At 37.9% G+C, this 23,107-nt stretch overlaps 1 protein-coding gene across 1 annotated transcript in view; it reads left to right on the top strand.

Moving 5' to 3' along the window:
* The window catches only part of HERC2 (HECT and RLD domain containing E3 ubiquitin protein ligase 2), a 268,303-nt gene that overhangs the window by 104,321 nt on the left and 140,875 nt on the right, over nt 1–23,107 (top strand). Inside the window, 11 exon segments of the mRNA XM_007098938.3 lie at nt 631–809; nt 6,648–6,832; nt 8,067–8,222; nt 8,892–9,077; nt 15,544–15,714; nt 16,103–16,206; nt 17,524–17,674; nt 19,817–20,031; nt 20,501–20,633; nt 20,733–20,860; nt 20,945–21,140. Coding sequence (XP_007099000.2) covers nt 631–809; nt 6,648–6,832; nt 8,067–8,222; nt 8,892–9,077; nt 15,544–15,714; nt 16,103–16,206; nt 17,524–17,674; nt 19,817–20,031; nt 20,501–20,633; nt 20,733–20,860; nt 20,945–21,140 — 1,804 coding nt within the window.

The following is a 23,107-nucleotide window of genomic DNA, read 5'->3' as shown; positions in this document are numbered from 1 at the left end:
TTTCTCTACATCCTTGTCAATGCTTGCTACTGTCCAACTTTTCTTTTATAGCTATCCTAACAGATGTGAATTTCCCTGATGACTAATGATGCCTAACATCTTTTCATGTGCTTATGAGCCACTTATATATCATCTTTGAAGATACTTCTATTCAAATCCTTTGCTTATTTTTAAGTTGGTTATTTTTTAATTGTTGAGTTGTAAGAATTCTTTCTGTATTCTGAACACATGTTTCTTATCAGATACATGACTTGGGAATATATCCTCTTATTCTTGAGTTCTTGCTTCATGTTTGCAAAATAGACTGTGTGTGTATGGGGCAGATCACATTAAGTATTTCTTAGATCCAGTAGCAGGAGAAAAGATTTTAGGGACTTTACAGAAGGAACCTGGAGAACGTTAGCAATGGCAGCCTGGGTAATGGATTTATAGGACAAATAGTCTGTTTAGAAACTGAGCACCTGAGCAGTGGGGTTTTCGACAGTGGATGTGGGCCAGTGTCACCAGGTGGTTTTGTGAGTTAGTGCACAGAAGCTGGGACATCTGCTGTGAGATCAGGGCTCAGCTCAGGGTGTATTCACACTTGGTACTAAGATAACTGGTAACCAGTTTCTGTTTTATGAATTACAGGATATGGAAGCCAAAAAAGAAGCACAGAAGGAAAAAGAAATTGATGAACAGGAAGCCAGTGCCTCGACATTTCATAGAAGTAGGACTCCATTGGATAAAGATCTTATTAATACTGGGATCTATGAATCTTCTGGAAAACAGTGTTTGCCTCTGGTTCAGCTCATACAACAGCTTCTTAGGTAAATAGTATTAGATATATTTTAACAGGAGGATTATTGGTTTTCATAGTAAGATAGTGAGATCTAGCTAGTACTAGGGTCTGAAAATGTTTTGGCTGTTGAGGTATACTCTGAAAATTATGTAGAATAGGTTTTGGGGTAAAGAGCAGACTCTTTTAAGTTTTTATTTTAATTCTAGTTAATAAACACACAGTGTTATATTAGCTTTAGGTATACAATATAGTAATTGAACAGTTTCATGTATCACCCTGTGCTCATTTTAAGTGCACTCCTTAATTTCTGTCACCTAGTTAAGCCATCCTCCCACCCCCTCCCATCTGGTAACCATCAGTTTATTCTCTGTAATTAAGAGTCTGTTTCTTGGTTTGTCTGTCTTTTTCCCCCCTTTCCTCATTTGTTTTATTTCTTAAATTCCACATATGAGTGACATCATATGGTATTTGTCTTTCTCTGCTGACTTAAGTACTTAGTATTATACTTTCTAGCTCTATCCATGTCATTGCAAATGACAAGGTTTCATTTTTTATGGATGAATCATATTTCATTGTGTATACACACCACATCTTCTTTATCCATTCATCTGTTGAGGGACACTCGGGCAGCTTCCCTTTGAATGAGTGTTTTTGTATTTGGGTAATACCCAGTAGGATGATTCCCAGATCATAAGGTAGTTCTGTTTTTAACTTTGAGGAACCTCCACACTGTTTTAAGAGCAGACATTAAATATAGATGAGGGGAGAGTTTGGAGTGTGTGAGGTAGAACTGGAGATTCTAAAGATTTTCAAACAAGAGAAAATTGGAGTGTATGATAAACAGGAAAAGATTCTTATTAGCCTCATTAGTAAGGAGTAGATGCAAATGAAAATCATTTTGGTAGAACTATTTTTTTTTTAAATTGGTTGTATCATTGCCTCATTGTATATGTCATAGAATTATATGTATTACTAAGACAACTTTTATTTTTTTATCTTTTTAATTAATTATTTAATATAATTTATTGTCAAGTTAGCTAACATACAGTATGTACACTGTGCTCTTGGCTTCAGGAGTAGATTCCCATGATTCATAGCTTACATACAACACCCAGTGCTCATCCCAACAAGTGCCTTCCTTAGTGCCCATCACCCATTTTCCCCTCTCCCCCCACCCCCCATCAACCCTCAGTTCTCTGTATTTAAGAGTCTCTTATGGTTTGCCTTCCTTTCTGTTTGAAACAATTTTTTTCCCCTTCCTTCTCCCATGGTCTTCTGTTAAGTTTCTCAAATTCCATGTGAGTGAAAACATTTGATATCTGTCTTTCTCTGACTGATTTATTTCACTTAGCATAATACCCTTGCAGTTCCATCCACATTGTTGCAAATGGCAAGATTTCATTGTTTCTCATTGCCAAGTAGTATTCCATTATATATATAAACCACATCTTCTTTATCTATTCATCTGTTGATGGACATTTGGGCTCTATCCATAATTTGGCTATTGTTGATAGTGCTGCTATAAACGTTGGGGTACCTGTGCCCCTATGAATCAGCCCTCCTGTATCCTTTGGATAAATTCCTAGTAGTGCTATTGCTGGGTAGTAGGGTAATTCTGTTTTTAATTTTTTGAGGAACCTCCACACTGTTTTCCAGAGTGGCTGCACTAGTTTGCATTCTTACCAACAATTGCAAGAGGGTTCCCTTTTCTCTGCATCTGTTGTTTCCTGAGTTAATTTTAATCATTCTGACTGGTGTGAAGTGGTATCTTGATGTGGTTTTGATTTGTATTTCCCTGATGATGAGCCATGTTGAGCATCTTTTCATATGTCTGTTGGTCATCTGGATGCCTAAGACAACTTTTAATTAAACAAATTTTTTTTAAATCTTTTTATTTATTTTTGAGACAGAGAGAGACAGAGCATGAGTGGGGGAGGGGCAGAGAGAGAGGGAGACACAGAATCCAAAGCAGGCTCCAGGCTCTGAGCTGTCAGTACAGAGCCTGACATGGGGCTCGAACTTGTCAACCACGAGATCATGACCTGAGCCGAAGTTGGATTCTCAACCGACTAAGCTGCCTAGGTGCCCCGACAACTATTAATTTAAATGCTGAAGTAAATAAAAGAATGGTGAGCATTATTTCTGAAGGCCCTATCTGGAGGAGGTAAGAATCAGTCAGAGTCAGAATATAAACAGGAACCTTGGGCTGAAGTGATCAGACACTGTTCCTGAAAAATGTCAGCCAACATTTCATTGTCATTCAAAAAGACCAAAAAAGCAAGGTGATTTCTGAAAGGTATTTGTTAGACAATGGAAAACTCTTGGCTCTTCTATTTAACAAAATTCTTTCGTGTGTAAACTTGGCTCCTGTTTTGTTTCATTTTCTCTACATAAAGAAAGTATTCTAGAGTGTTGGCTCAGGTAGTAGCCAAGTTCAGAGAGCAGGGGGCTCTGCATGTATGTCCAGAAGAGTGGTGGGTGGTATGCTGCTGGTGTGGGGGCAGCCTGCTGTCCATACCTGAAGCACCAGAATTTACTGGACACATTGGGAACTTTTAAGAGGAAGTTTTAGAGAGCACCAGAATTTACTGGACACATTGGGAACTTTTAAGAGGAAGTTTTAGAGCTAGTTCTTTAAATAGATTATAGTAAATGCTAATTAAAAAAACTTTCCTTTTTTTTTTAATCTGATGATTGTTTCTTTTGATCAGTATCTCATACATTCTGATCTTTAGTACAACAGATTGAAAGTGAATTAACTCAGTGTAGTTGGTGGTAGTGGAAAGACCCTGGGATTTATTCCTAGAAGATTTCACTTGTGACTGCTTGTATAAAATTGGCAAGTGAAACTCTCCCCAGTGTGGTAGCTGGCAGAGTAATAACAGGAGCAGTGTTTATAGAGTTAAGGATCAAATGAGAAAATGGATGCTGAGTGCTTTGTAATTAAAAAATGAAGTTCTATGCAGAAGTTTTAAAGCATAAAGCATGTATTTTCTGAAACAATATTGAGTTCTTGAATGCCCTACCCTTTGCTGAGGAGGCTGTGTCAGGACTCCTGGTGTTTCTGTCAGAAAGTGAGTGTGTGTTCCCTGATCTCGGCCTATGGTAGGTTGCCCAGCTTGTTTATTCTCTTGGTGTGGAGAGACTTGTCTGTTTTACCCATCAATGCCTGTTACTGTACAGTCTGGAAGTCTCTTGCCATGTTTGACTGATTAGCACTTGGAATGTGTCCAGTGTAGCTGAGACACTGAAGTTTTATTTTTTATTAATTAAAATTCAGTTATTTTAATTGAATGATTAATTATTTATTAAAATTCATATTTAAAACCTTGGACTTGATTCAGTTGTTAGAAAACTTTTAAGTGTGTTTTTGAGTTTAAGTTTTATGTTGAAATAGTATTTTCAGTATATTGGGATACTTTATTAATACTGGTTTTACATTTCTTTTTTTCTTTATTAATGTGACTGGCAGAACATTAAACATTTTTTTAAGATTATTTGTTTATTTTGACAGAGCGAAAAAGAGCACAATCAGGCAAGGGGCAGAGAGAGAGGGAGAGAGAGGATACCAAGCAGGCTCCTCACTGTCAGCATAGAGCCCAATGCGGGGCTCAGTCTCACAAACTGTGAAATCATGACCTGAGTCAAAATCAAGGGTTCAGTGCTTAACTGACTGAGCTAGCTAGGTGCCCCAGTGACTGGCAGTACATTTTAAATGACATTTGTGGCTTCCTGGCATTATGTTACTATTGGACAGCACTTTCTAGACCATTTCATAGGTTGTCTTCTGAACCTTTGGTAACACAGGGAGGAGCTGTCTCCACAGCAGTCTTATAATAATTATATACCTGCTTAAAAAACACAAAAACTGAACCCTGGAAGTAAACAACACTTTCCAAAAGTTTTAGAATATAGAGAAAGGAAAATGTATCAACACCTTTCTCACTAACAGTGCGCCTACAATCCAGACTCTTTTCATAAATGTAGAAAGTGTACTTCTCTCATGTACAGAGAGACTTTGATATTTAATTTTCTTACCTTAAGTGTGATTGAAGGTAGCTCAGTGTGTTGACTTAGCTGATACAGTTGTTGAAAAATAGTCTAAAGATGGAAGAGATTGTAGGGATGTTTTGTATACTTTATTCCTTGGAAAACAGGTTAAAGAAATTGCAGTTTGCCAAGAATAAGTTGTGAAACAGATTTCAGAGTAATGCTTTAGTCTTACACTGGCAAGAAGCCACAGAAAAACATTTATATAAAATCAAGAGCTATGAAGATTTTTTAATTAGTGAACTCAACCAGAATTATACATTTTGATTATGGTTCAGGATTTTTTATTAAGGAAATAAGTTAACATTTATATTAGTGTCCTTTGCTCCTTCTTGTATAGCATGAAACCCAGATTTTTTCTACTGTCAAGGCAGGGTGTCAGGCAGTAGAATAGAAAGGTGAGGTTGACTAGAGGCAAGACCCTGTGAGCACCTACCTTCATTTTGTGTGGACGGAGTATCCCTGTGCAGTAGCCAAGGGCTTCTTGCTGTTCTTTCTTAGCAACTTTTGGATGTGTGTTGGAGTTGTGCTGGAACTCCTCAAATGTTTCCTGCTCCTCTTCTTCCTCACAGTGCTGTTAGTTCCAGGAATGAATCATGGGGGCAAATGCAACTGACAGGTTTCCCACAAACCTACTGTCAACGTTAGAAATCAAAGGAGTGGAATAGAATTCCTGTCTGTGGCCTGGTGTTATGCAGAGTTCCCAGACTTACCTGCTCAGTGGCAATGCCAGGTGTTGGCTGGCTGGCCCTCACCCGCCCTGAGATGGAGCTACTTTGACAGCAGCCCAGAGCAAGGCTCTGTTTTAGCTCTTTTCTTCCCCTGATTTATTCCTCTGTTCTTAGTACGGGGATCAGGCCTTGTTTGACTGGTGGTGGGACTGTCCCTGGGTGGCAGGGTCTTATCTGGTAGTCTGTGTCTCCTCTACGTTCACACTCATACCGAACTTAATTTCCTCAAACATAAACAGAACATACTCTCCTTTTGAAGCTTCAGGGGCTGGCTCAGCATTGCAGAATCTAGTACCAGCAGCCGGGCACTCTATCACCTACAGTGTCCATTCCTCTTCATTCTCTTGTCTTGACTTGACTCTCTGCCCTTGTTCCTTTGCAAGTTTCTTGTGGAGCCAGAACATTTTACTACTGTTCTAATTTTACTTTTGGGACCCATGTTTTGTTTTGTTTTTTTCCTTTTTCACCCTGTTAACTGATGGTTTGTGGCTCAAGTTAGATCCCACAGTTGGAATTGGAGCCTCTGCTCCTTTCTTTGCTGCTGTATTGTTTGAATACCTGTTACTCTGACCTGGTCTGTTTGCACCCACTTTGGTCTTCCTTCCTGTGCTTTCTGAACCCTGTGTGCCCCCTGCATTGCCCACCTAGGTACTTAACTTGAGTAGGTCTCAAGGCAGATTTGTGAGGCAGATGCAGAAAGGCGAGTAAATCTTGTATTTAAGAATAGTGTCACATCTATATTTGAAATACAGCTTTGGACAAAAGTAAAGACACAGTTGTTTTTTCCCCCAAAGGTCTGTTTTCTATCATTTTGGACCATTCCACACAGCTCTTTAGAGCACATTTGTAAAGCAAAGGGCATCATTATATCTTTTACAACATCTGTGCTTCTTTTCTCAGTTTTGACTGAGGTTGTGTTTACTGCAGACACACCTGACTCATATTTGGGGAAGGAAGCCCGCTACAGGTCACCTGGATGCATGATTATATTTCTGAGTTTAGTTTTTGTCGTGCTTTCTTAATACTTTTTTTTTTTTTAATAGACATAGCTTGTTAAATTTTGCAATCTTCTTTCCTCTGCATAGAAACATTGCTTCTCAGACAGTAGCCAGATTGAAAGATGTTGCCCGTCGGATTTCATCATGTCTAGACTTTGAGCAACATAGTCGTGAAAGAACTGCTTCATTGGATTTGTTGCTGCGCTTTCAGCGCCTACTTATCAGTAAACTTTATCCAGGAGAAAGTATTGGTCAGACCTCAGATATATCTAGTAAGTTGCTTAAAATTAAAATGTCTTATGTGTATTTTGGGCTTTTTAATTTAGGCCTATTCTATACTCCCAGATGAGTAGTTCTTATATTATTAAATGTGCCAATTTGGGGAGACTTCATTTTGTATCCACTTTTTTTGGGGACAAATATTAGACTCATCAATATTTTTTGTTTCCTTGTCTTAATATTTAAGTTCTTTGGACATCAAAAATAGTTTCCTTTATGTTCAAGTTAGTCTTAACAGACAATTTATCAGACTTACTCTACGTGTCTGTTATGGAGTGTTGGATACTAACATAATGTGGGAACAAAGTAGTGACATAGCATTTGTTGATCGCACTGGAAAACCAGGTGGGGAGTAATGCAAGGAATGAATCATCGTTGGAGGAAGGCTGGGTCTCAGTTATAGCACTGGTTTATTAGCCGCTAGACATGGGACTAAGTCTGAGACTTACCAGGGGGCTGTAGGTTGCTCACCTGCGGAACTGGGATAACATCTGAGGGTGCCTATGAGGATTAAAATAGGATGATATTTAAGCACTTAGTTCTGTGCATGACATAGATTAGAGTACTTTCCACAAGCTCAAAAGATGGCTCTGTGTAAATTGGCTTTCTCTGTCAAGGATGGAAACATCCGCTGCTGTTAATATTTTTATAGATGTTATATTCTAAAATATCTTAGTTGCTGAAAACTGAAAAGGTTTATATATATTCTAAAATATCTTAGTTGCTGAAAAAATTAGGCATTTGTAGATAGAAAATTTCAGGTTGAAATAGGTGAACTTATAGTCCGAAAGAGACATCTCAAAGACAAAGTCATGAGGACTGAAAAGCTATTAAGAGCCTTGTAGGAAGAAAAGTTAAAGATTTTAGGAGATTGAAAAATGCCTAACTTTGTTTATTGAAGTAATTTGCAAGTGTTAAGACTTGAAATTTGATAACATTTGTGTGTATTAGGTGTAAGGTTTTAAAACTCTATAAATTATGACTTTAGTATTTACATTAAATAAATTTTCTAGGTATTATATAGTGCAGTGTATGAAAATTTACATAACCAAATTCACTGTTTCTCAAAATCTGTGACATAAAAACAGCCAAGGAATATGGGTTAATTTTCTCCTTTGAGAAAATTGTTATACATAAAAGATGTATAGATGAGGGTGGAATCAATGCGATTTATTTACAAAGTAAATTTTAATGGTAAAAATGAAATTTTCTAAATCTTTCTTCAAGGTCCTGAGCTTATGGGTGTTGGTTCCTTGCTGAAGAAGTACACAGCCCTTTTGTGCACACACATTGGAGATATACTGCCTGTGGCAGCCAGCATTGCTTCCACCAGCTGGCGGCACTTTGCAGAGGTGGCCTGCATTGTGGAAGGGGACTTCACTGGTACCTTTTTTATATCCTACCTTCAGACATTTATTTATTTTCAGAGATAGATAAGACTTAAAATTTATCACTTCTTGATAAACCTGCATGCCTTTGCCCCATACATTTTCTAGTCATGTTGGCTTTTCTCCTTTTCTTTTTTTACTTGCTTGACAATTCTGTTGGTGTAGGAGTTGTGTCACTGTAAATGTAATTAGTGATTTAGAGTCATACAGCCATTATTAACATTTCAATAATGAGGTCATTGGGAATTGTCTAATTTTATTTCAGCCCCATAAAAATTAGTTGCGCCTTTCAGGACCTTAATAATTTCCAGTATTTCTTAATATGTTTTCAAGTTAATTCTGTGACACTACAGCATTCTTATTAAGTGCTTTTTTACTGATAGTAAACTTAGTTGTAAACACTTAAGTTTTCTGAATAAAAGACAAGTTCACAGAAGTGTTGAAACACAGCGGTTTTGAAAAGTATTCTTGTAACTCAGAGGGTTCTGTTTGATACCTTTGTTTATCTTTTTCAAAATGAAAGATAAAATAATCCTGTAGAAATATGCTTTCCTTATTTTGTGATTTATCAGAATTTGAACATAGAACAAGCTTAGAAAGTAGTTTTATAGGATATATGGTTTTATTTAAATCTTAATGCTGTTTTTTTTCTTTTAAAATTTAGGTGTTCTCCTTCCAGAACTAGTAGTTTCTATAGTGCTTCTGCTCAGTAAAAATGCTGGTCTCATGCAGGAGGCTGGAGCTGTCCCTCTGCTGGGTGGCCTGTTAGAACACCTGGATCGGTTCAATCACCTTGCACCGGGAAAGGAAAGGGATGATAATGAAGAGTTAGCCTGGCCTGGCATCATGGGTATGACATCTTAACTTCTAGAACTTCTGCTGAGGAAAGTTTATCCTGATCTAACCTATTCTTGCCTTTTTATCCGAAAGGATACTTCACAAAGAGAAACCAATATTTGCCATTTTCACTGATGGGAGTATAAGTGGAAAATCAAGATAATCCAAATCAGAAGAGATTTAGATTATATATAAGAAATGATTTTTCTGTTAATTGTTGTTACTTTCTGAATTGGACTATTTTAGAAAGTTCTGGAGAACCCTTTCTTGGGTGTTGCCTCCAGAAGGTACTGTTGCGGCGATTAGATATAGTCCAGCTTTGGAGGCTGACATCAATATGGGATGACTTTTTAAACTCATTTCTAACTGATGTTACTAAGTTGTGGAATTCCGATATTTAGCTGAGCACTTCCCTTATATGTACTGTCTATAGTGCTTACCAAATTGGGATGGAACTTGTCTTCTCAAAGTTTTCAGCTTTGACATTTTTTAAGTGTATGTTACCATACTGTGTATGGTTCTGACTTCCTGGACTCATAGAATTAAATTGAAGTTGTGGTTCATTTGTATTTTGTAGGAAAGCTCAGGCAAGCTGGGCTTTTTTCCCCTTCCATTGTAGACTGTCATCTTATAGGAGTTTCAAATAAGATGTAACAACTATCCTGAAGAAAATAACAATAGGATATGGAGCATAGTTTTTAATTTTTTTATATCACTAGTATTTTTAGCACCATTCATTTTTGTTTATGAAGTTAAATGTTATTTTTGTCTCTATAGTTAGTATGGTTGAAGGCATTTAATCTGATTAAGCAGTTCAAATTTACTCATTTAAAAATCTTTTTTTATTATGAAATATACTCAAAAGTACAGAAAACAGCTCTGTGACTGATCATAGAGAAAATCATTTGGGGCGCCTGGCTGGCTCCATTGGTTAAGCGTCCGACTTCACCTCAGGTCATGATTTCACGGTCCGTGAGTTTGAGCCCTGCGTCGGGCTCTGTGCTGACAGCTCAGAGCCTGGAGTCTGCTTCAGATACTGTGTCTCCCTCTCTCTCTGCCCCTCCACTACTCTCTCTCAAAAATAAATAAACATTAAAAAAATTAAAAAAGAAAAAAAAGAAAAGAACATCCATCCAGATTAAGAAATGGAATGGTGGCAGGAACATCCTAAACACTGCTTCTTGTCTCCTGAACGATACCTCTCTCTGGTCTTGTGTGGTTGCTGCTCCTCTACTTCTCTTTATCATTTTATCAGACAGGCTTGTGCTCCTTAATAGTTTGTTTAAATATTCTTATGTCTGTTTGTTTTTTTAAATTTTTTTTAAAATTTATTTTGAGAGAGAGCAAGAGTGAGGGAGGAGTAGAGAGAGAGGGAGACCCAAGAATCCCAAGGAGGGGCTCAGTCTCATGAGTTGTGAGATCATGACCTGAATCAAAACCAGGAGTTGTGTGCTTAACTGATTGTGCCACCCAGGTGCTCCTCTTATGTCTGTTTCTTGCTGGAATTAATTATGTCTATTTCTTGTTGGTTTGTAGGGTATGCTTTAGTACAGAATGCCAGGTTTCCATAGTGATTGTGCTGATTTTCATCTCCATAGAGTGTGAGAGTTCTCACCATTCCACCCCTGTGCCAAGAGGTCACGTGTCATTTTTTCCCTAGGCATTTTGTCCATAGGTTCATTGTACCAGCACTCTTGGGTGAAAGGAGTGTCCTTGGTCACTCTTCGGGAGTACCACTTTTGTCAAAATCAGTTGACTGTCTCTGCCTGTGTCTATTTCTCATCTTGCAGCTTCCCTTTGTGACTTCTGCACTTGTTAGCACCCTCTGGTGCATTGTTGAATACAAATGGTGATACCCGGCAGCCTTGTCTTGTTTAGGAGCAAAAGAAAAGCTTTCCAAATTTCACACATGAAATATGAGGTTTGTTAAGGGATTTCTTTGTAGAAACCTTTTTTTAAAAAATTTTTTTAAGTTTATTTATTTTTTGAGAGACAGAGAGAGACAGAGCATGAGTGGGGGAGGGGCAGAGAGAGGGGGAGTCACAGAATCTGAAGCAGGCTCCAGGCTCTGACCTGGCAGCACAGAGCCCGACGTGGGGCTCGAACTCGTGAACCGTGAGATCATGACCTGAGCCGAAGTTGGACGCTTAACTGACTGAGCCACCCAGGCGCCCTCTTTGTAGAAGCCTTTACATATTAAGGAAGTTTCCTTCTATTCTGCTTTGCAATGAAGTTTTAATTAATCTCAGTGATCATATAATTTTTCTTTTTTCTATTAACGTGTTAATTATTGATTTTTCAAAGGTTAAATCAGCCTTCTGCATCTGGAATAAAACTATCTTGATCGTATTATATTGGTCATATTAATATGTGTTGCTGGTCTTGATGTGTTTTGCTTTTTTCCAACAATTTTGCATCTGTGCTTGTGAATTGTAGTTTTCTTTTAATGCCCTATAAGTTGCTGATAATCACCCTTCCACTAACAAACAGGCTGTAATTTAGGAACATGACAGCTTCCCATGCAATCTCTGTTAAATTTCTTTTTGCAGTCTGTCAGCTGAGAATATTAGCTTGTTGGTAGAAACTATCTGAGGGATCCAGTAGTACAAAAACATAACAAGACATTTAAAGTTTTAGTAAGACAGGCTGTGCTAGTCTCTTAGAGTTACTTAGAGAATGTTCTTTCCTCTTCTTTTTTTTTTTTCTTCCCCAGAAGGGTATGTATAAGATTGGTAGAATTTGCCAGATAATCATCTTGATCTGTAGTGTTGTGAACAGTTTTTTGTTTTTTTTTTTTTGGTTTTGTGGGTGGTAAGATAGAGTGGAAACCCAACTTTTTTTTTTTTAACTATGGTGAAGTATACATAACATAAAATTTGTCATTTTAACCATATTTAAGTTTTCCATTCTGTGGCATTAAGTACATTCACGTTATTGTCCAACCAACACCACCATCCAGTTTCAAAACCTTTCATCTCTCCTGAATTGAAACTCTGTACCCATTAAACATTAACTCCCCATTCTCCACTCCCTCTCACCCTTGACAACCACCATTCAACTTTCTGTTTCTGTGAATTTGACTACTCGAGGTAGGTCATGTAAGTGGAATCATACAGTATTTGTTCTTTGGTAATTGTCTTACTCTATTTAGCATATCTTCAGGGTTCATCCATGTTATAGCATGTGTCAGAATTTCCTTCCTTTTTAAGGCTGAATAATGTTTTATTTTTTATTTTTTTATTTTTTTAAATTATTATTATTTTTTTTAACGTTTATTTATTTTTGAGACAGAGAGAGACAGAGAATGAATGGGGGAGGGTCAGAGAGAGGGAGACACAGAATCTGAAACAGGCTCTGGGCTCTGAGCTGTCAGCACAGGGGCCCAATGCGGGGCTCGAACTCACAGACCGCGAGATCGTGACCTGAGCCGAAGTCGGCGCTCAACCGACTGAGCCACCCAGGCGCCCCTGAATAATGTTTTATAATATTGCAAACAAAATGGTTTATCCAGTCATCTCTTGATATACACTTTGGTGGTTTCCACCTTTTGGCTGATGTAACTAATGCTGTCATGAACATGGGTGTGCAAATGTATGTTTGAAGCCCTGCTTTCACTTCCTTTGGGTTAGAGGCTAAAAGTGGGATTGCTGAGTCATATGGTAATTCTGTGCTTAACTTCCCACCATAATGTTTTCCATAGTGGCTGTTCCATTTTACACTCCCATAGGCAGAGTACAAGGAAGGGCTCTAATTTTTTCACATCCTTGCCAACACTTGTTTTTTTCTGTTTTATTGATAACAGCCATCCTAATGGGACAAAGTGGTATTATAACGTAGTTTTCATTTGGTTTTCCTTAATGGTTAGTGATAATGTATGTCTGTTCTTGTGCTTATTGGCCATTTGCATATCTTTGGAGAAGTGTCCATTCAAGTGTTTTTCCTATTTTTGAATCAGGTTTTGTTATTGTTGCTATTGTTGAATTGTAGGAATTTGTTTTGTATTCTGGACGTATATGATTTAGTTATATTTTCTCCTTATGTGTGGATTGCCTTTTCATTTTGTTGGTAGTGTCCAGCGATGTTTAATTTTGATTGAGTCCAACTTAACCTAGTTTTTCTTTTGTTGCCTATGCTTTTGGTGTCCTGTTCAAGAAATCATTGCCAAATTATATGTCATGAAGGATTCCTCCTGTTCTTTTCTAAGAGTTTGATATTTTATAGTTTTAGCTCTTCAAATCTTTGATCTGTTTTAAGTTTTGTATATGGTGTATAAGGTAAGGGTCCAACTTGATTTGTTTGCGATTGGATATTCAGTTTTCCTAGCACCACTTGTGGAAAAGATTGTCTTTCCCCCATTGAATGGTTGTGACACTCTGTCCAAAACATTTAACCATATATATGAGGATTTATTTCTGAGTTCTGTATTCTGTTCCATTGATCCAATTGTCTTTATGATGGTGCTACTCTGGTCTTTATTATTTCTTTTCTTCTTTCTTAGGGTTTAATCTGATATTTTTCTAGCTTTTAGAGAAATGATGTTTTGTTCATTGTGAAAACACAGATAAAAGTAGGGAGAATAGGATAATGAACCTGGATTTATAAGTATTCACATTTCAGCTTCTCCTCCACTTAACTTAGTGATTGAATGATTGAATCATTTTAAAGCAGATCTCTTTAAGACATTTTGACACACATTACCTGTTAATGATTAGAACTTCTTTTTGGTAATAAAACCTTAATATCATTATTCCGTCTAAGATTAACAGTGATTCCTTAATGTTACATGCAGTCTATGTTCCATTTTCCTGGATTATCTAAAAAGGTCTTTTTATTAGTGGTTATTTTGAATCAGCATCTAAATACGTTTTGCATGTTATAGTTGGTTGATATGCTTCCAGTCTTTTTTTCCTTTAATAGTGTATCTCTAGGCCCTCCTCTTTGTCTCTGTGGTCATGCTCTTTATTTGTCAAAGAAGCAGGGAATTTGTTCTGGAGAATTTCATATTTTCTGAATTTGGTTGATTGCCCTCTCTTTTAGTCTAACATCTCTCAGTTACACTTTCTCTAAACAGTTGGTTGTATGTATAGGGTTGATGAGGTTTGAATGCAGATTTGAATTCAGTTTTTGATAGAGTGTGTCTGAGGTCATGCTGTGTGTTTCTTGTTTCATTGGCTCTGAGGCCTGTGATTCTGTGTGACACCCACCTTCAGTTCTGTTCAGATGGACCAGGGAGTTCATATACAGTCTGTCTTCTATAAAATCCCCTAGCAACCTTGCCTTCATTTGTTTGGTTAGTACAAAGTACAATTTGTACAGGTAAGGACATGATCCTAGCTTGACTCCCCTCTTCAATCACCTCCCTGTATCATTTTTCAGTGATACTGAGTTAATGTCCTAGCACTTTGAAAGGTGACCAATGAGGCATTCTTCCTTCATCTTTCCCTTCATTCCTCCCCCCGTCTGCTTTTATTTTATTTATTTATTTTTTATTTACTTATTGTTTTTGAGAGAGAGAGTGAGCCTGGGAGGGGCAGAAAGAGGTGGAGAGTGAGAATTTAAGCAGGCTTCATGCCCAACACAGACCCTGACTCAGGGCTCGATCTCCTGATTGTGAGATCATGAGCTGAGCCGAAATCAAGAGTTGGACACTTAACTGACTGAGCCACCTAGGTGCCCCTTTTTAAAATTTTTGACTATCATGAGCTCTTAGAATTTTATTGATTTAATGTTTATTAACTTATTTACTTCTTTGCTTTTTTTCCCCCTACTATATATATTTAAAGGTATAAATGCCCTTAAACACATATTTAGCTCTAGAAGTGTGGATCTATAGTATTTTCATTATCATTCATTGTATTTTTTCTATAGACATTTTTTTGTGGGAAGTCAAATATGAATTTTTATTTTATTTTTGTTACCTATTTGTAATTTGCATTGTAGTCAGTGCATATGCTCTGTAACTTTATTCCTTTGAAATTTTTGGGATTTGCTTTATTGCCTTATACATAGTCAGATTTGCTATTCATGCTGCTCATGTGATATTGTTTTTGTTTTGTTTTATAATCATTGCATGTCCTTTGTGCATTTATTTATTTTTTAATGTTTTTATTTATTTTTGAGACAGAGAGACAGAGCATGAGCAGGGGAGGGGCAGAGAGAGAGGGAGACACAATCTGAAGCAGGCTCCAGGCTCTGTGCTGTCAGCTCAGAGCCCAATGCGGGGGTCGAACTCACAGACTGTGAGATCATGACCTGAGCTGAAGTCAGACGCTCAACCAACTGTGCCACCCAGGCGCCCCAAATCATTGCATATTCTTAGTGAAATTTTGTTTGTGGTATTAGTTACAGCGAGAGATATGTTAATCTCCTATTGTGATTATGGATTTGTCTATTTCCCTTTATAGTTCTTTTGCATGATTTGTTCTATTGCTTTGTCTCTTGATCTATTGATTGATTGATTTTGGTTTCTGTATATGCAGAATCATTTTTTACAGGTCAGAACTGTAGAAATAATGAGGAGGTGACACAGATACGCAAAGCTGATTTGGAGAACCACAATAAAGATGGAGGCTTCTGGACTGTGATTGATGGGAAAGTATATGATATAAAGGACTTCCAGACACAGTCATTGACAGGAAATAGTATTCTTGGTAAGGCCTCACTTTCTACTTCATGGTTAAAAGTTACAGCATGTGCCATTTTGAGCAGAGTATTTGTCTTTTAAGCGATCAGTTGAGTAAATTGTTCCACCCCCCACGTTTTAATCTACTGGTGACTTTGGTGTGTGGCCTATCAGCGAATTCAAGCAGGTTTGAAGAATTCCTTATCATTTTGCATTTGTTTCAACACCTGTTGAAACTTGTTTCAAATCCTGAGTTGGCGCAGGCAGCTCTGGGAGGGGATGAAAGATCATTATTATACTTTGGTAACCCTCACACTGGAGTCACCTGCCTGATCTATTTCCTACTTGACATTTCTACTATGGGTGTCTAAGCAAATTGTATTGAAATAATGTTGCTTTTGTTTTTTTTGTTTTAGCTCAGTTTGCAGGGGAAGACCCAGTGGTAGCTTTGGAAGCTGCTTTGCAGTTTGAAGACACCCGGGAATCAATGCATGCCTTCTGTGTTGGCCAGTATCTGGAGGTGAGGCTGTGTGCGTGGGCATCATGGTGAACGTCAGGGGAGACCTCCTCTGTATATTTGTGATAGGTGGTTTTTACCTTGAAGTATTATTGATAATGGGGCCTTTCGGTGGGGGTGCGTGTCATTAAGTGATACATATGAAGATCCTTTAGAAGTTTTTTCATAAATGAATTTATTTACACTTATTCGTGTTAAGATTTATGAAGTATTGGTCTTGAAAAATTGTAAAAGTTATTAATTTGTAACACATGTAGACAGTTTTCCACACACAAAAAGGGGTTAACCTTTGGCCTTTATAGTTTTATTGTAAGCTTATGTAGAAATTTGAAGTGGCTTCTATCTTGAGATATATATTTTTTGGGGAAGAATTATCTAGTAGCATAATTCTTTAGAATAGAAGTATGTCCTACCTATGCATGAGCTTTGGAGTTTATATGTTGGGATTGGTTTTCCAGGTATAGATCCATAAGTAATAAAATTTATTAAATGCCACATAGGTAAGACTTAAAGCATTGCATAGGGAGAGATTGACTTTGCTTGTAAATGATCTAATAAGACTGGCAAAGTTTTTTTTCATCTGATCTCTTTTCTAACTGGTTTCTTTTTGTTAACATAAATTTATACCTCCACATATGTGGTCCTAGTTCACTACTCACAGCAGTCCGTTCATATTTTTGGGTTTTTGGGGGTGTTATTTATGCATGTAACAATTCAGTATATTTTCTGAAGTATACAGTCAATCTGTAAACTTCTATTTGATTCTTTAAGGAATTATCTAGTTTACCTGTTGTTTTTTAAATTTTTTTAAAAGTTTATTTGTGTGTGTGTGTGTGTGTGTGTGTATGTGTGTGAGAGAGAGGAAGAGGGAGAGAGAGAGAGAGAGAGAGAGAGAGAGAAACAGGGGAGGAACAGAGAGAAAGGGAGAGAGAGGATCCCAAACAGGCTCTGCACTGTCTGTGCAGAGACCCAGGTAGGGCTCGAACTCATAAACCGCGAGATCATGACCCAAGCCGAATCAAGAGTTGGACACTCAACTGATTGAGCTACCCAAGAGCCCCTCTAGTTTACCTGTTTATCTGAGCTTTGGTTTTACCACCAGTAGGTCTGTGTGTTTACCGTTTGCTTTGTAGGGTGTGCCTACAGCACACAGCATGTATAGCAGCATAATAGGATGTAGGAAAAGGGTGTCCAGAGCATCTGCTTCTCTTCCTCATGGAACTTTGTCTCATTTAGGGATATAAGCTGTTGCTCTTTTGGTTTTTATGTTTTCAATTAACCCTGTTTTCTCAGACTGATGATGAAATTTATCTTTCCAAGCCTGACCAAGAAGTTGTTACCATACCAGATCTGGGAAGTCTCTCTTCACCTCTGATAGACACAGAAAGGAATCTGGGCCTACTTCTCGGATTACATGCTTCCTATTTAGCTATGAGCACACCACTGTCTCCGGTTGAGATCGAATGTGCCAGTAAGAAAAATTTGCTTTCTGCTAACAGATTAGAAGGTTATTTTAGCTGAGTCTTACGTGCTATTTAGAATAGGAGAAGAAGAATCAACACAGTTGTTGGTGAGTAAAAATAAGGATCGTGGGACTATGACACTAAACCAATGAAATAGAAATAGTTGTGAATGGCTTTCATTTGCTCTCATGACCTGTGGCAGTAGAGGAAGCTAACAGGTGCATGGAAATATCAGTCCTATGTGTGCTCTCACTTTTGCTTCCTGTAACAGATGGGTTCAACTTGGCTGTCGTCTCCACGTGACATGGATTGGCTGTTCCTATTGGGGATAATATTCTTTTTGAGGATTGTGTTTTTACTAGACCCAAATACCTTTTGGGATTGCGATCTTTTTAATGACCTAAAGTAATAAAATTTCACTATATTCCATAAGATGGATTTAAAGTTTTGTTCACATATTCCTACATTTGTCTGCCAACCATCCAGCAAGCATTTACTGAGTAAATACTCAGTATGAGTTACCATGCTAGGTGCTCAATGCATTAAGTGTGGAATTAGACACATTTCTGCTTTTAGGTGCTTTTTGTGTGATAATGAGCCAGACATTATAATAGAGCAGTACGCAGGGTAGAAGAGCACGAAATGGAGACATTTGTAATTTGTTCTGATGGGGAAGAAACCCCATCAGAGGTGAAGGAGTAAGGACATTGGAGTCCCAGGAAAGTGAGTGTGTGAATCTTCTAGGCAGAAATACAGGTGTGTGAGGAGCATTTGTTAAGAAAAGTAGGGCTTCCTGTTGCTTGTGTATGTGTACTGTCAGGAGAGAATGCTAGTGGGCAAGGATGGTCAATGTACTTGGTCAGCCCAGCCTTCTGGAACAAGCCTTTGGTGTGCATGCTGGGCATTTTGCTGCCTGCAGAGCCTCTCAGGGGGATGGACTCATCCTTTCCCTCAAATATTTGTAGTATGAGGAAGATACATTTCTTCTAAATCAGCAAAGAGGGTGGGAAATGAGAAGAGTCAGAGTAAAATTGATCAGAAGGTACTATGGGCCCTGGTGGGTGAGGGGCCTAAGCCATCAGAAACCACCTTTAGAGCAGTATCTTTGAGAGATTAGAGGGAGTTCTAAATGTAGAGACGTAGGTAAGGTCATGATCATATTTGTGTTTTAGAATTAATGTAGCACTTAGGAGAATGCTCCTGAATCTTCTAAAATCTAAATTTTCAGTAAAAGAACATGGAGTACATCCCAGATTTGATTGCTTGGGTTCTGGAGGACTATTTTGATAACAGAAGTCATTGAAAAAAATTTGTAGCAATGAACAAACTGATTCTTCATTTTTTTTGGTGAATCTCACTCCAGTTATCTTAGCAATTAGAATGAGCATCCACATTGGCACTGATGCATATTCTTGTGTGTCTAGCCATGCCTCACACAGGTCTCCTTTGTGAGACACACATAGTCTACTGGGTCTCCAGTCTCCAAGGATCTGTCTCTTACTAAGGTCCCATGTTATATGATTAGTAGTCTCTCATTTTTATTACTAGATTAATGCTCTAGGGAAATATGTCCTGCCCTGAGCATGTTTTTTCTTTGTAGACCCCTTCTCATGTGCTGCTTTCCTACCTGGATGCTCAGTGTTTTTGTCTTTATCCAGATCTCCGCTCAGTTGTCACTTCCACAGAAAATCCTTTACCGACTCTTGAACAGTAGTGGAGGTCTATACTCTTGTACCAACTGTAGTACTTTGTAGCATACAGTTATCCTAATTGAAATTGAGTGATTGCTTGTGTAAGTGTTGCCTCCATGCTGCTCTCCCTAGTAAAATGCAATGCCCCAGTGTTCCCACAGTATCAGTAGAATCGGTCAGCTCCATGTTTTACTGGGTATCTAGAAAAGTTGTACTGGAACTATTATACTGAGTTCTGATACCATGCTTAAGATGTAGTGAATAGCCAGAAGTGTTAACCTATTTTCATGCAGACATAGGAATTATAAGCCAGTGTATATAAATGTTAGATGTGACTCTTTAATATGAATGATGCTGAATTTTTCCTCTTAAATCAAATATTCACTTCTTTTATATCAATATTTATTTCTGAATAGTACACTCAAGTTTCTCTTTAATGTTTGCATATGTACTTTCTAGAGTGGCTTCAGTCATCCATCTTCTCTGGAGGCCTACAGACCAGCCAGATCCACTATAGCTACAATGAGGAGAAAGACGAGGACCATTGTAGCTCTCCTGGAGGCACTCCTGCTAGCAAGTCCCGACTCTGCTCCCACAGACGGGCCTTGGGCGACCATTCCCAGGCATTCCTGCAAGCCATTGCTGACAATAACATACAGGATCACAATGTGAAGGTGAGCGAGGCCTTCCCACACTTAGTATCCTTGGTTTACCGTAGAACTTTGATATGTGAACACTTTCATGTTCTCTGATTTGCTTAGCACAGACTTTAGTTACATATTATTTGTAGGGCTGGTTTTGAGGTAAGAGGCTGGTTCAGTTCTGGGTGCCTGACTCTTGACTTGAGGTCAGGTCACGATCTCAAGGTCATGAGATAGAGCCCTGTGTTAGGCTGTGCACTGGGCATGAAGCCCGCTTAAGGTTCTCTCCCTCCCTTTGCTTCCTCCCCTGTGTGCATGCGCGCTGTCTTTAAAAAAAAAAAGAAAAAGAAAAAGAAAAAAAGGCTGATTCAATTCAATATGTCGGTGATGTTTTAGAAGCATTGCTGATTGCAAGTACATTAGAAATTGTGGCATGTAGTTTGGAATTTATGAGGGCGTGTTAGGTGGCTCTGAAGTTACCCTCCAGCTGTTTCTGTTACAGGACTTTCTGTGTCAAATAGAAAGGTACTGTAGGCAGTGCCATTTGACCACACCAATCACTTTTCCTCCTGAGCACCCTGTGGAAGAGGTTGGCCGCTTACTGTTATGTTGCCTTTTAAAGCATGAAGATTTAGGTATGAGTCTTGACATTTTAGCTATACCATACATTTTTCAACTGACATGCAATGTGCATTCATTCTTACGCTGCCCCTTTTTAAAAATGTCTTTTACAGGTCACGTGGCATTATCTTTAGTTCATGCAGGAACACTTGGTATTGAGCAAGTAAAGCACAGAACATTGCCTAAATCAGTAGTGGATGTTTGTAGAGTTGTTTACCAAGCAAAATGCTCACTCATTAAGGTAAATACATTTTTATTCTTTTTTTTGTGCTTTGCAGATAGTTGGTAAAATATTTAAGTTGTCTTTTCATATTTAACTTTGTAGACGCATCAAGAACAGGGTCGTTCTTACAAGGAAGTCTGCGCTCCAGTCATTGAACGTTTGAGGTTCCTCTTTAATGAACTAAGACCTGCAGTTTGTAATGATCTCTCTATAATGTCCAAGTTTAAACTGTTAAGTTCTTTGCCCCGTTGGAGGAGGATAGTTCAGAAGATAATTCGAGAACGAAGGAAAAAGAGAGGTAAAAGATGGGAAAATGCTGTCAAAGTGTGTGCTTTTCCCCAGTACATTTGAGTCTGTGATTTGAGTGAAGCTGTTTGCTACTGCTTAGTACATGTGGATTTCCACAACTGCCATAATATTTGTTATGTGTATTTATGATTAAATAGACAAATCCTGCTTATTTTTCTTAGACATCAGATAATGATACAACTTTGCTATTGAGTATGTTATGATTTGGTAATTACTCAATTGATGCTGTACAAGGTAAATACTATAAACTTTATTAAATTGATGGGGAAGAGGAAGTGTTTTTTTTTTTTTTTTTAATCACTTGTTCTGGTAAATGAGATATATGAGAATGTTTATTCTTTTAGTTAATCTTGCCATTATTGTAAGGAAATGTTTTCCTTTGGAAATATTGAGTATTCTGATACATGGAGAATTGTTATAAAAGGAACTAAAAGAATTACTAATATTTTCAGGAAGCAACTATTTAGGGATGTGGAGAATTTTTATATTAAATGAGCAAAATTTGAGTACAAGTACATGAAATACTTTGGAATTTGGTTAATTATGATTATAAACACGTTTTGCAGAAATTTCTGATTATATTCTTATGAATTATACCAATTTATTCACAGATAAGCTTATTAAACTATTATTTACTGAGTTTTTGATGGACATTATGAACAATGATGTCATAAAAGACTAACTTTGTGTTAGAAGCCGTCCTGAATTGATTGTTCTTGAGAAAATTCTTAACCACAACAATTTGCCTGAATCCTAGAGATGGTCTGAATCAGGAAATCATGGTAGGAATGCTTCTGAGATCCCTTTAACCTAGGTAGTGAGGAAATTCATAGTAGAGGCACAGGCCTGGGAGACCACCATCTCAGCTTGAGGAACAGTGATTCCCTCACCACCTGGCCATCACCTCCATGGATTCTGAGGCCATGTTGTCACCTCTTAAAGTTTCTTGTTGTGGGTTTAAATATTTAGTTGTGTGAGTTTGAAGCTGTTTTTGTTTTTATTTTAAGAAAATCAAATAACTTATAAATGATTATTACTGGTGCTGTGTTAGGCTCACCAAAAGCACCCTTAAATTTGATGATTCACTGGACTCAGAAGAGCTGTTATACTCACAGTTACAGTTTATTACTGTGAAAGGATACAGATTAAAATCAGCAAAAGGAAAGGCACATTGAGGGAAATCCAAAGAAAACTAGGCCTAAGCTTCCAGTTCCCTCCCAGTGGAGCTGCACAGGGCCGTGCTTAGTTCTCTCAGCAGTGATGTGTGACAGCATGTGTGAAGGGCTGTCAGCAAGGATGCTCACCTGAGCCTTGGCGTCCAGGATTATTATTGCGGGTCAGTCACATAGACATATGGGGCCTGCATGGTTACTCTCAGTTATTTAGACTCTATCTTCCACAGTAGAAACAGGTGATAACTGTAAGTCACATTCTTAGCATAAACTGTTCAAACTGGAAAACATGGCCTTAGACCTCAGGCATACAGAAACAGTTTTCTCAGGCAGAACATGTCAAGGACTTCGATCTCAGTTCACAGGAGATGGCCAAGTGCTGAAAGGACAGTGTTTCTTGGGAATTTGCAGAGTTTGGGCAACCCAGACCTGCTGTGTTGGTGTTTACTGCTCATGTGTATTATTAATTATATTCCTTATTATATTACTTGCTGAGAAGAAATAAACTAAAAATCTTGAAAGGGATCAAAAATATGAAAGCAACACCACATATCACATTGAAAATTCAATAGAAATTTCCCAAATTAAAGAGACTAACATAGTAAAAGGTATCCAGTTAATTCAGTTCAGTTGCATAGTGGTGACAGATTCATTGCATTGGTTCAGAATGGGCAAGCTGGGGACAAATGCAGCCTGCTGCTTGCTGTATGTTGCCCATGAGCTAAGATTGGGTTTTGAATTTTAAAGTTACTTTTTAAAAAACCAAAAGAAGAATAATATGTTT

Source organism: Panthera tigris, chromosome B3 (genome assembly GCF_018350195.1).
Source record: "Panthera tigris isolate Pti1 chromosome B3, P.tigris_Pti1_mat1.1, whole genome shotgun sequence".
In the NCBI taxonomy this organism is placed as follows: domain Eukaryota; kingdom Metazoa; phylum Chordata; class Mammalia; order Carnivora; family Felidae; genus Panthera; species Panthera tigris.
The sequence above is the reverse complement of the archived record's forward strand: the minus strand, read 5'-3'. Positions and strand labels throughout refer to the sequence as shown.